The sequence below is a fragment of the Simochromis diagramma genome, unplaced genomic scaffold (genome assembly GCF_900408965.1).
Source record: "Simochromis diagramma unplaced genomic scaffold, fSimDia1.1 OVJJ01000773.1, whole genome shotgun sequence".
Classification (NCBI taxonomy): Eukaryota; Metazoa; Chordata; class Actinopteri; order Cichliformes; family Cichlidae; genus Simochromis; species Simochromis diagramma.
In genome coordinates, this window is record NW_024386807.1 from 726,007 (window position 1) to 737,363 (window position 11,357).

Consider the following 11,357-nt stretch of genomic DNA (forward strand, 5'->3'; position numbering starts at 1 on the left):
TAGAGGCTCGTCGTTGTGTCTCTCTGATGCTGTCGGCGGTTTCTCGCCGTGGCGAGCTGCAGTGAAACGCGTGAATCCACTCATTAGATGTGATGTTCGGGTCTGTAGACACCTTCTGAATGAATCAGTGTGGAGGGGAGCCTGTTTGAGTCAGGTGGCCCGCTGGTTAACCTGACTACACTGTCACGTCCTTTACCGCCACAAGATGGCGCTAACATGCTCCAATAACTAGTTAGTTATTTCTTAAATCCAGCTTCACAGAGTTAAACCTCTGAGCTGTAAGTGAGCCTGAACGAACACGAACACACACACACAGGACTTTGGTATTTAAAAGAACTCAGCGTGCTCATTCAGTTTGACTTTATTCACACAGAAACCAGAACACCAACGGTCCCTGAAGGCATCGTGGTGGCTTCAACAACACCTCATTGTCAGGACAAACAGAAATGATCAGACTGAAGGATAAATATGAAGCTAAGAGCAAGTAAATATATCATGGTCTCACACACACACACACACACACACACACACACACACACTCTTAAACTACAAAAATATAAAAACAAGTTAAAAAAAAACAAAACAACAGCAAAAAAAAACCAAAAAAAACCCCAAACACATCAGTCGTCCAATCAGACACGCCACCACTTCTCCCAGCAGCTCTCATTGGTGGATGAGCTTCACAGTGTGGTGAGAAACTCTCTGACCTGCAGATAAAAATTAAGTCCTGTTACCAGATTACAAAAGCCTTTCAAAATAAAACCACCAGGTGAAAGTTAAATGAGAATTAAATACAAGCACAGAAAGATGTAAGCAGCACATACACGAACAAACAGCCAAACATGGAAGAATCTGACATATTTTACTGTCACTTCAAAGTATACAAACTTTTGCGCAGGTCACAGAGTTTACACAGTTTATTCAGTTACTCTCAGGAACGATGTTCAAAAACAGATTAAACACATGTTAGGCGTGTTGCTTTATATAAACAGGCACACGTCAGAATATAAAATGCAGCAAAGACTGAGATTTCTATTAAGAATTAAGATACTGATTGTTAAAAACCCCAATAACAGCTTGACGGTCTTTCCTCTCGTGGCGATCGTTGAGTCTGCGCTTCAGCAGGCCCGCTAGTTCAGAGACGCATCACCCCCCACTGTTTCCTAGCCAACTTCCAAGAAACAGCCTTCCCTGCAGCCTTTTATTCAGTGAATGCAAGCACCACCCATTGTAACACCCACAAATGGTTAAAATCACCGCGTGCGTGCGTGCGTCTGTCTTCTTGCCACACAATATATGCTCACAACTGTTAACCACATTTCCTGGTTATCCAAAGGCCATCTCCCCACACCCGTATATGGCTTAACTTTAATGGTTCACCATATGCAAGCATAGGCGAGCCCCTAAATGGCCGGGAGTGGACATCCTTCACAAGATAAGGAAACCAGAATCTCACATGAAACCTGCCTGTAGTTAAACAGCTACAGCTGATTACCTCCTGCAGCATCATAGATGTGTCGGACGAACAGAAGAATATCTAACCACGCAGTTTAAGGCACGGTTTACACATTTAAGTGCAACAATGGCAACATTTAACAATTTACTCTGACAGTGACGGTACTCCTGACAAACAGAGTCACTCGTTATACAGACGAGGAGTCAATGACTTCTACATAAAAGCAAACAAGAAGTGGTTCACTGGTTGTTTGTAACCAAGAGAAGAAACAGAGCGGTTTGGGACGTGTATGAAAAACAAATAAAACCACCATCATCAGAAGGAAAACCTTCAAAATAAAAGCTCAGACTGACCTTGTCGATGATGGCTTCCTGTTTGATGCGGTCGTTCTTGAAGTCGTCGTTGACGTCCAGGACGAGAACAGGAAGTTCGCTCAAATAATCAAAGTCCAACCTTAATGCAAACACAGGTTAAAAAGGCGCTCCTGAACGCACCGCTGAGGCTCTGAGCACGCTCAGTGGCATATAGTTACCTGAGGTTCCTGTGGTAGAGCCAGGCTTCATGTTTGAAGTGCAGCTGCTCAAGGTACTCCAGAGGAATTTCCTGCTCTTCTTGCCGGCCGCGATGAAGCAGCCGCTGCATGCAGCGCTGAAAAATACACACACAAACACGGCACCTGAAGGCAACCGAAGGAAGGAGAGCCCATCACAGAGGGCGATGCGTTTACCCTGAGGTGGCAGGACTCTCCAGGTTCTCCTGTACGTCTTTACCTGTGGCGGGGCTCTGAGGTAGATGATGGCGTCGAGAGCGATGTCGGACTCAAACTGGTTCAGTAACCAGGTGTGCCAGTCCTGATACACACTCCACTCCGTCTCCGACAGGTCGCCGCTCTCAAACAGGTTTGACGCAAACACGTACCTGTACACACAGGAGTTACATGTCTCACACCTGTGTCTGTGTTAAATGCGTGCGAGTTACCTGTCAGGAGATCAATGGTCATGAGAATTTACATAATTAAGATTAAGGAACTGACCTCCCAGCCCATTGTTCCCTCAGTGGGCTGGTTTCAGTCATTATGTTTATAAGATTGAAACCTGCAGTCAGCTGAGACTGAAGACGTCACCTGATGATGACGAAACGCTACGTGCAGATGAACAGAAGCAACCTTTTGGAGACCTGTCAGGTAAGTTACCTGTCGGAGTAGATGGAGCGCTCGTAGAACTGGACGGGGTTTTCTGCCTGCTGAAGTTTGATTGATGGCGACTGAAGCTGAGCTCGAACTCTGCTCAGACACGCGTAGCTCTGCACACAGGTGAGACTCACTTGAGACAGGTACACATAGTCTGACACACAGTGCTGCTATGGTAGGGGATGGAGCCAGGTGTGTTACCTGGAAGGTGTAGGACCAGCGGCTGGGTTTATCGTACAGCATCTGCAGCAGGTTTCCTCCACTCTTTTGAGATGAGCTCAGCTCCTGCAGGTAAACAAGCAGGTAAACAAGCAAGTAAACACAGACTTCAGAGAATGTGTGCTGCATTCAGGCTCACCAGGTAAACGTCATCGCTGTCATTCTGCACGTTGCACCACTTGCCAATGGGTTCAGGGATGACCTCCCAGTCCTCTGACGCTGCCTGAAGGAGGCGCACAAACGTCGACTTTCCTGCAGCTGGAGGCACAGGTGAGACACACGGGTGAGACACACGGGTGAGAGACAGAAATGTGACAGATCTCTGGTCCTGCCTGATTGGAGGAATCACACCTGTTCAGGTAACCCTGACATGACACAATCTCAGGTTTACTGTTCCACAAAGTGAGCCAAGTTACCGTGGTAACATTAGACCTGGTAACGACGACCCACTTCCTGTTATTCTTAGTGAGCTGGCCTTTTCCCTCTTTGCCAGCTGGACCCAAGGCGGCGTGCAGTGTGGAGCTACTGATGCTCCACACACTAATACAGGAAATCAGCATTAATGCTGATGCTGTAAGACTTCCTGTGTGGGTGGGGCTTAAGAAAAGGACCGAAACAGCTGACTTTTGCAGGAAGTCATGTGACCGCAGGATCAAGTAAAACCATGGCAACCATGAGCAGCTGATTCAACCTCTGATTGTCTCTGCTCACACTGTCACCTGACCCCAACCTCAGTGATGAGGTCACGTCCTCGCTCTGGAGATCAAAACTCTGACCTGAGACTGAAGAAGTCACCTGGATGAGTGACGAAACGTTTCTCCCACAAAACGCTGCGTCCAGATGAACAGAATCAACCTTTGGAGGTCTGACCTCGACTTGCAAACCTCCATCAGTCTGGCTCACCTGAGCTCCGCCCACAGACTCCACATGACCAGCGTTCACCTTCAAACACCTAAAGGAGCAAGCTCCACCTATTTAACACCCAAATTTAAACCTCTGCCTTCTAACCCCAGCAGCACAGCTCCATTAAAAACTGCTGATTATTGATCACAAACAGCTGATTTTCAAAGACAAGCAGCTTATAATTGAGTTCAAACAGCTGATGATCAATCGATTATCGTAAGAAGTCACTCGGATGATGATGGAATCGTCCAGATGATTACTGACTGTTGACAGCAAATTTTGACTATAAACAGCTGGTTATCGATCATCAACAGCTGATTATTGAACACAGGGCCGAGTATTGACTACAAACAATTGATTTGCGATATAAACAGCAATTGACCATGGACAGCTAACTGTGACTAGAAACAGCTGTTTATCGATCACAAACAGCTGATTATTGATGATAAGCGGGCGGTTTTGGCGCCACTTGTTTCCGTGAAGGCGGGAGGCTCACGGACTTACAGACCCGGGCCTGAGAGCTCGTTAACCGGCGGTCCGGGTCGGTCCCCCGGGTCCGTTTGCCCCGGTCGGTCCGGGTCAGTCGGGGTCCATGAGCGTCCAGCCGGTCCGGGGGGCGCGCGCCCCGGTGAGCTCACCTATGTTTCCTTCGATGGAGATCTTCTTCTCCTTTCTTTGGCGGGAAAAGCTGCCGTTCAGCGGCGGGCTGCGGGGAGGGGGGCACGGCCTCTTCGGGGGGGTCGCCATGTTCACGGATCGATCGCTGATTATCGATTATTGCTCGCTGCTGTTTTGAAACCCACTGACCGGCGCGCGAGATGCTGCTCAAATTAAACTCCGCGCGCATACAGACTTCCGTTTCCGGGGGCGGAGTCACGCATGAGCAGAGGAGGAGGAGGAGGTCTCTGTCAGCGCTCGTGCAGACCTCCTTCAGTTTCCTTCATGTCCAACATCACACCTGCCTCACTCCACCTGCCTGGCTCTACCTTCTGTTACCTGTGTTCACAGCAGCCTTTCATCTCATCCACAGAGGAGAGAAACACAGTGGGTGGAAACAGTAGCGGTTTTTGAGCGGCGGATTCTCTGGCTGGCTGGAGCAGCATCTAATCACCAACCCGCAAAATAAAAACAAACCAACAAACACGAAAACACCAGACATCATGATACAGACTTATAATTTGCACCGATGTTTTTTCGAAATTTTATACGCGAAAAGTGAGCGCGAGAGCCTTCGGTGCGCCTGCTCGCTGCTGAAGTCAAAGTAAACTTTATTGTCATCTCCGCTACATACAGTCCAGTAGAGACACGAGACGACGAGGCTCCAGCTACAGCAGTGCAAGTAAACAAACAATAAATATAAGAAGAGTAAGAGAATAAATATACACTTGAGGACCAGGAGTAAAGGATCAATAACAATTCAAAATTTATGATTTACAGTTTGATGATTTAACCCTTTAAGACCTACCATAGAACCAAGTCTGCCAGAGCTTACTTTATATTTTTACATGGTGTAGTAGCATTTCAAGTTGCTATACATCAATACAACCATTATAGCCCAAATTTTAATAATATGTCTGCATTAAGTCCATAGTAATTACATAAATTGCAAAAATGTGCAATAAACTACAAGAAAATTTAAAATCTTTTTTTTTTTACATATATTTCTACTTAGAGAAATTCAAGAGGCTTATCCCTGAAAACTTTAAATAGAAAAACATTGCAAAAATAAAACTTCAAGTAAAACACAAGCACTTCTGTTAAATTATTGCAGAGTGTCCACATTGTAATTCAACAAAATATCAGTGAACTATTTGGTACGGAGCCCCCCAGGGGACATGGGAGAAAAAAAAATTACGGAGGGAAAAAAAAAAATTAGGGAGGAAAAAAAAAATTAAGACGGACTTTTGCGAGATCTCGCAAAAGTATTGCGAGCGCTCGCAAAAGTATTGCGAGATCTCGCAAAAGTATTGCGAGCGCTCGCAAAAGTATTGCGAGATCTCGCAAAACTCCAACAATGGCGGCAGCTACTTAGTTGTAATATTACTCTTTCTGGGTCACAAAATACACTTTTAAGATATTTTGAGGCGTGAATGTAGTTGTGTAAACGTCAGATACCTGCTCGGTTTACAAGACATCACATATTTGCAAAAGAGCTCCGATGTTTTTGGAGATCTGACACCCACTAGCTCGAAGCTAACGGGAGGTCGAGACCTACTACAGCCGGGAGGAACACCGCTTTCCCGGCACATCGTGCCTCGACCTCCCGGTCGGCTTCGAGCTGGCGGCCACTAGCTCGAAGCTAACGGGAGGTCGAGACCTACTACAGCCGGGAGGAACACCGCTTTCCCGGCACATCGTGCCTCGACCTCCCGGTCGGCTTCGAGCTGGCGGCCTCCGAAGAATGCGGCTAAAACTTTTGCGAGATCTCGCAATACTTTTGCGAGTGCTCGCAATACTTATTGCGAGATCTCGCAATACTTTTGCGAGCGCTCGCAATACTTTTGCGAGATCTCGCAAAAGTCCGTCTTAATTTTTTTTTTCCTCCCTAATTTTTTTTTTTCCTCCCTAATTTTTTTTTTTTTCCTCCGTAAATTTTTTTTTCTCCCATGTCCCCTGGGGGGCTCCGTAATTTGGCACTGTCTCCAGCTTTCAGAATAATAAATAAACACTTCTGTTTGGAATAAAGTAAATAAAAATTAGGTTTCAGAATGAAATAAACAATGGACACAGAATGTCCATATTGTTTGTTTGTTAATTTATTTCAAACATGTAAACAATATACAGGTACATTTAGTAAAGAAAATAAGAGAGAGAGAAAAATACTATACAAAAGTCAATACATTTCAATATCGCTGCCGTTCTGATTCGTTTACATGTTGAAAGGAAGTGGGAAGAAGTACACACCGATTTAATCCCATAAGTTATCAGTTAATATTTAGTTGCTTCCTCATTGATATAATCTGTAATAAAAATAGTGAACAACTATATACTATAATATCACATCATGAAATTTTTAAAATAGAGACATTCACTTAATTTCAATATTTTCCTTTTCTTTATAGTTCGAGAAGATCATATTTTTATAACTCTTTTTGAACTGTTCTATGTTTGGACGTTGCTTTAATTCCATATTTAGACTGTTCCACAGTTTCACTCCATGCACAGAAACACAAAAGCTTTTCCTTTTAGTACGGACCTTCCCTGTTGTGAAGTTACAAAAAGCCCTTAAATTATAGCTTCCTTCTTTCAACAAGAAAAAACGTACTCTGAATATTACCTGCCAGTTCCTTATTTTTTGCTTTGATTAGAATTTGTGCTGTTTGCAATTTTACTAGATTGGCGATTTTCAATATTTCAGACTGCAAAAATAGTGAGTTTGTACGTTCCTGTAACCTGCACTGTGGATGATTCGAACTGCTTTTTTTTGAAGAGTACAAAGTGAGTGTAATGTGGTTTTATAGTTGTTGCCCCAGACCTCTGCACAATAGCTTAAGCATGGTGAAACCAGTGAACAGTAGAGAACATGAAGGGATGTTTGTCTAATACCTGCTTTGCCTTGTTTAGTGTTGCAATGCTTCGTGATACGTTGGAATGAATATATCTTACGTGAGCTCCCAGTTAAGTTTTTCATCTATTATTACCCCCAGAAATTTATTTTCACTGACTCTTTCAATATCAACACCATTTATTTGAATCTCAGCATTTGTATTTAAACTACTATTTCCAAATAACATAAGTTTAGATTTATTCAAATTTAATGATAATTTGTTTTTATCAAGCCAGAACTTCACTTTACTTATTTCATATCCTCCAATAAATTCTGCAGATCATCACCAGAGCAGAAGATGTTTGTATCATCAGCAAAGAGAACCACTTTTAATACTTTACAGATGTTGTTAATGTACAAGTTGAAGAATTTTGGACCCAAAACTGACCCTTGGGGTACACCACAAGCAATGTGCATACATAAGGAGCAACCACCATTTAATTTCACAAACTGCTTCCTGTCACCTAAATAACTCCGGGCCCAATCTAGAGCGACCCCTCTGACACCATAACGTTCCAGATTTCTTATTAATATATCAGGATCTATAGAGTCAAATGCCTCAAGTCTCTGAATAACCCAGCCACATGTTGCTTTTTGTCTGTGGTATTTGTGATGTATTCTATTGAATCTAATAGTGCCGATGATGTTGGTCTGCTCGATCTGAATCCGTACTGACTCTCGCATCCCCCGGGTGGTTTTCACACAGCTGAATAAACGTCAAACAGAAAACTGATTAAACAGAAGTGTGAGATGGTCGAGTTTACTCCGGTGTCCTGTTATATTTTAGACAGCAAGGAGCAGACGGCCGAGTTTATTAAACTCCACTGAGACAGCGGTGACGCAGATCTGAAGGCTGGACCGTCTTATTTCACAGCCTCGCACTTCCGGCCTTCTCGGTCTTTGGAGGACCCGGCCCACGTAGACCGCGAAGGCCGGGGTCCTCCGAAGGACGTTTTGGGACACAGCTAATCAGAATCAGAATACTTTATTGATCCCTGGCGGAAATTATTTTTTGTTACAGTGCTCCATTATAAACAAACATTAACAAGACAGACACTCCAGTCCAGCAGGTGGCGGTAGTGCACTTGACGCTCTTTGCTACTCCCATAAAAAGATAAAGGAAGAAGAAGAAGAAGGCGGCGGCTCTCACGCATGCGCAGTGTGTCCTCAGAGTCGGGAGCAGAAAGAAGATGGCGGCGCCCGTAGATCTGGAGCTGAAAAAGGTAGGAGCTCCTCACCTGTGTGTGTGACTAGCGCGGCTGTTTCACACGTGGTCGAGTGTTTTTTCCACAGTCTCCGGTTTAAACTGCCTACGACCTCGTCTGTGTCCGCGGGACACCGAGACCGTCACGCTCGTGACTTTTAACACAGCTGCGCTCAGGCCTTGTGTCGTCACCGTGATGTAGTTAGAGCCCCTAATGTCATACTGACGCAGCGGACTCGTGTGCGAGTGGGTTGTGGGTCTCTGGTGAGACGCCGTGACGTAGAGCTAAAGGGGGCGGGTACTTCACAGTGGGCAGGCTCTGTTACCATGGGGACTAACCCGGGTGCGCTCCGCAGGCCTTCTCCGAGCTGCAGGTGAAGATGATCGACACGCAGCAGAAAGTCAAGATGGCCGATCTGCAGATCGATCAGCTGACGCGCGTTCAGAAGCACGCCAAACTGACGCACGCCGAGATCGCCACGCTGCCCGACAACACGCGACTCTATGAGGGTGTGGGGCGCATGTGAGTCACCTACCTTCAACCTTAACACACCTGAACGTCACGCAGGTGTCAGCCAATCACATTGGTTCAATCATGATGTGTTTCAGGTTCATCCTGCAGTCCAAGGAGGAGATCAATAACCTGCTGACAGACAAACAGAAGACGGCTGACGAGAAGATCAAAGAGTTGGAGGTGCGCATGCACACGCCTCTTCTCATTGGCTAACTACTGATTGACATCACGCGTGTGGGCGTGTTCTGCGTGGGGTTAGGGAAACCTGGTCTTGTTAGGAGAGACAGCATCCATCCCACTTTGGTTGGAGCAGCTCTCAAAATAGGACTATCCAGAGTTGGGACCTGTTTCACCTTAAACTTACTGAACACTGTTGTCAAAAGGGAGTTTTTCCTTCTCACTGTTGCCAGGTGCTTATAGAGGGGCCCTTGGCAACAATCTCAACTATCATGTGACCCCCCTCACACACACACACACAGAGGGTCACATGATAGTTGGGGTTAGAGTCTTTACTTTAAAAATGAAACACGTTGATGTAACTGTTGTTGTGATTTACACAAAAAAAGGAATGAATTGTCCTGCAGTCTGATTTCAGGAGGTTGGAACAGTGTTGGTGTGCGACACACACACACACACACACACACACACACACACACAGCTAAGCACTGACAGTATGTTTGTGCTTGTGATTTCCAGCAGAGGAAGGTGTACCTTGAACGCAGCGTGAAGGAAGCTGAGGACAACATAAGAGAGATGCTGCTGTCCAGGAGAGCCCACTGACCATCATCATCATCACACACACTATAATTACACTGTAATACACACACACACGCTGTTTCCCGTGTGAGTTTTTCACAATAAAAGCTTGAAGACGCTCTGCCTGCTGGTGGGTTTTTTCAGTCTGTGATTTAAATCTTTACTTTGAATTTGATGATGATGAAGAGGAAGACGACCCTGTTCTCAGTGGGTGATCTGATGATTAAAACCAGCAGACGATCATGTGACTGTATGGAACTACGTTTGCCCAAAGGAGGCGGGGTCATAATGTGATCGGTCACTTTGAATCCTTTGAAACAGAAGGATTCAAAGAGCTGACCTGAGGTCTGTGCCCTGAGGTCGATCAGGACATGAAGAGATTATATTAAGCAATTATAACTTACCATAGATATTTAAAGCTGCATGTCTAACACATGCTTAACACACATGTGTAACTGCACCATGAGTGGATGCAGCGCTAAGCACAGGCCCTGTATTTCTCTGGTTTTATGATGTTCTCAGTGTTCAGGTGATAAATCAGCACATAACTGAGCAGCAGCAGAAATAACAGCTGCAGGTAAACAGCAGCGACCTGATTCATTTGGTCAGAGATTCATCCGAACAGTGAAGATCCTCTGAACGTCGAAGGTCAAAGGTGTTACGAAATCAGTTTTACCCCGGTTCTTTTATTCGTCGAAACTTCCAGAGACGGCACCGGAACTCAGTAGTCATTTCACAAAACCTTTATTCGTCTTTATTTAAGCATGCACTTCTAGAAGGGCAGACGAGGCCGGTGTGTCCCTCTGCAAAAAATCTTCACTCCTTTGTCTGTGAAACACAGTTTTGTAGGGGCGACCCTATCATAAAACCCCCCACGGTGTGCTGCAAACTCTCTGTGTCTATGTGCACGAGCACATGAATGCCTACATGTGCGCGTTCCCACGTGTCTATGTGAGTGCTTGTGAGTGACTGTGTACGCATACCTGTGTGTGTGTGTGAGTGCACATGAGTGAGTGTGCGTGTGGATGTGTGTGCGTGACAGTTAAAACACTGTGGGTGTAGGTGACTCCCTAGGTCATAAAACCCACCTCCCTTCCAGACCACAGTTATCCAGTTACAAATGTTGAGACCCCCACCCAAACATCCTCTGGGGAATTTCCACTCAGCATTAACTCCTCTCTGTTTTACTTTCACAGTTCAAGTGGGGGAGGGGTCTCCTACAATCTACTCCTAACTTCACAACACAGTGAGGCTTTTATTATATTAAGGGCAGTGTCAATGTCTCTACAATAGTTCTACATTCTATGTTAACACATTTCTAAACTCTAAAATCAGCTAAACACTCCTACAAAGGTCAGATAAGCTGCCGGTGTAAGATGAAGCTGAAAGAAACGCACATTTACCTGGACAGGTGAGTGACATCAGAGCCCCGACTGCATGAAACTTTCTGAGAGCCAGCCCACTTGTTCATGTACGTGTCACCTGTGTATCCTCGGACTGTGACACCCAGCCCACATCCTGGGCTTTCCACTTATGTCATGTGACCAGTTTACCACCTCCTTTCAATCA

The 11,357-nt window shown here is 45.3% G+C and overlaps 2 protein-coding genes across 5 annotated transcripts; one reads left to right on the top strand and one right to left on the bottom strand.

Annotated features, from left to right (window-relative positions):
• Positions 1–345: 345 nt before the first annotated feature.
• On the bottom strand, positions 346–9,729 carry LOC120730680 (deoxycytidine kinase 2-like). 4 transcript variants are annotated; one of them, XM_040027138.1, is made up of 8 exons: positions 9,055–9,729; positions 3,004–3,122; positions 2,847–2,930; positions 2,649–2,758; positions 2,227–2,374; positions 1,989–2,104; positions 1,810–1,909; positions 346–707 (listed from the first exon to the last, which is right to left on the bottom strand). In XM_040027138.1, the coding sequence occupies exons 3-8, from the start codon at positions 2,886–2,888 to the stop codon at positions 681–683; spliced, it is 543 nt and encodes a 180-aa protein (XP_039883072.1). In that variant the 5' UTR covers positions 2,889–2,930; positions 3,004–3,122; positions 9,055–9,729; the 3' UTR covers positions 346–680. The 4 variants fall into 4 exon arrangements, with proteins under 4 accessions (XP_039883072.1, XP_039883074.1, XP_039883071.1 ...); XM_040027140.1 differs by lacking the exon at positions 9,055–9,729 and adding an exon at positions 8,553–8,876; XM_040027137.1 differs by lacking the exon at positions 9,055–9,729 and adding an exon at positions 4,406–4,869.
• Positions 8,404–9,906, top strand: pfdn1 (prefoldin subunit 1). Its single transcript, XM_040027142.1, has 4 exons — positions 8,404–8,537; positions 8,875–9,041; positions 9,128–9,212; positions 9,729–9,906. Exons 1-4 carry the CDS (start codon positions 8,505–8,507, stop codon positions 9,810–9,812), a joined length of 369 nt encoding a protein of 122 aa, XP_039883076.1. The 5' UTR covers positions 8,404–8,504; the 3' UTR covers positions 9,813–9,906.
• Positions 9,907–11,357: the final 1,451 nt, after the last annotated feature.

Coding starts and splice junctions, on each gene's coding strand:
- pfdn1 (XM_040027142.1), top strand. CDS start 8,505: ATGGCGGCGCCCGTAGATCTGGAGCTGAAAAAG. Junction 9,042..9,127: donor TATGAGGGTGTGGGGCGCAT/GTGAGTCACCTA, acceptor GATGTGTTTCAG/GTTCATCCTGCAGTCCAAGG. Junction 9,213..9,728: donor AGAAGATCAAAGAGTTGGAG/GTGCGCATGCAC, acceptor TGTGATTTCCAG/CAGAGGAAGGTGTACCTTGA.
- LOC120730680 (XM_040027137.1), bottom strand. CDS start 4,514: ATGGCGACCCCCCCGAAGAGGCCGTGCCCCCCTCCCCGCAGCCCGCCG. Junction 2,931..3,003: donor ACAGCGATGACGTTTACCTG/GTGAGCCTGAAT, acceptor GTTTACCTGCAG/GAGCTGAGCTCATCTCAAAA. Junction 1,910..1,988: donor CTCTACCACAGGAACCTCAG/GTAACTATATGC, acceptor GTTTGCATTAAG/GTTGGACTTTGATTATTTGA.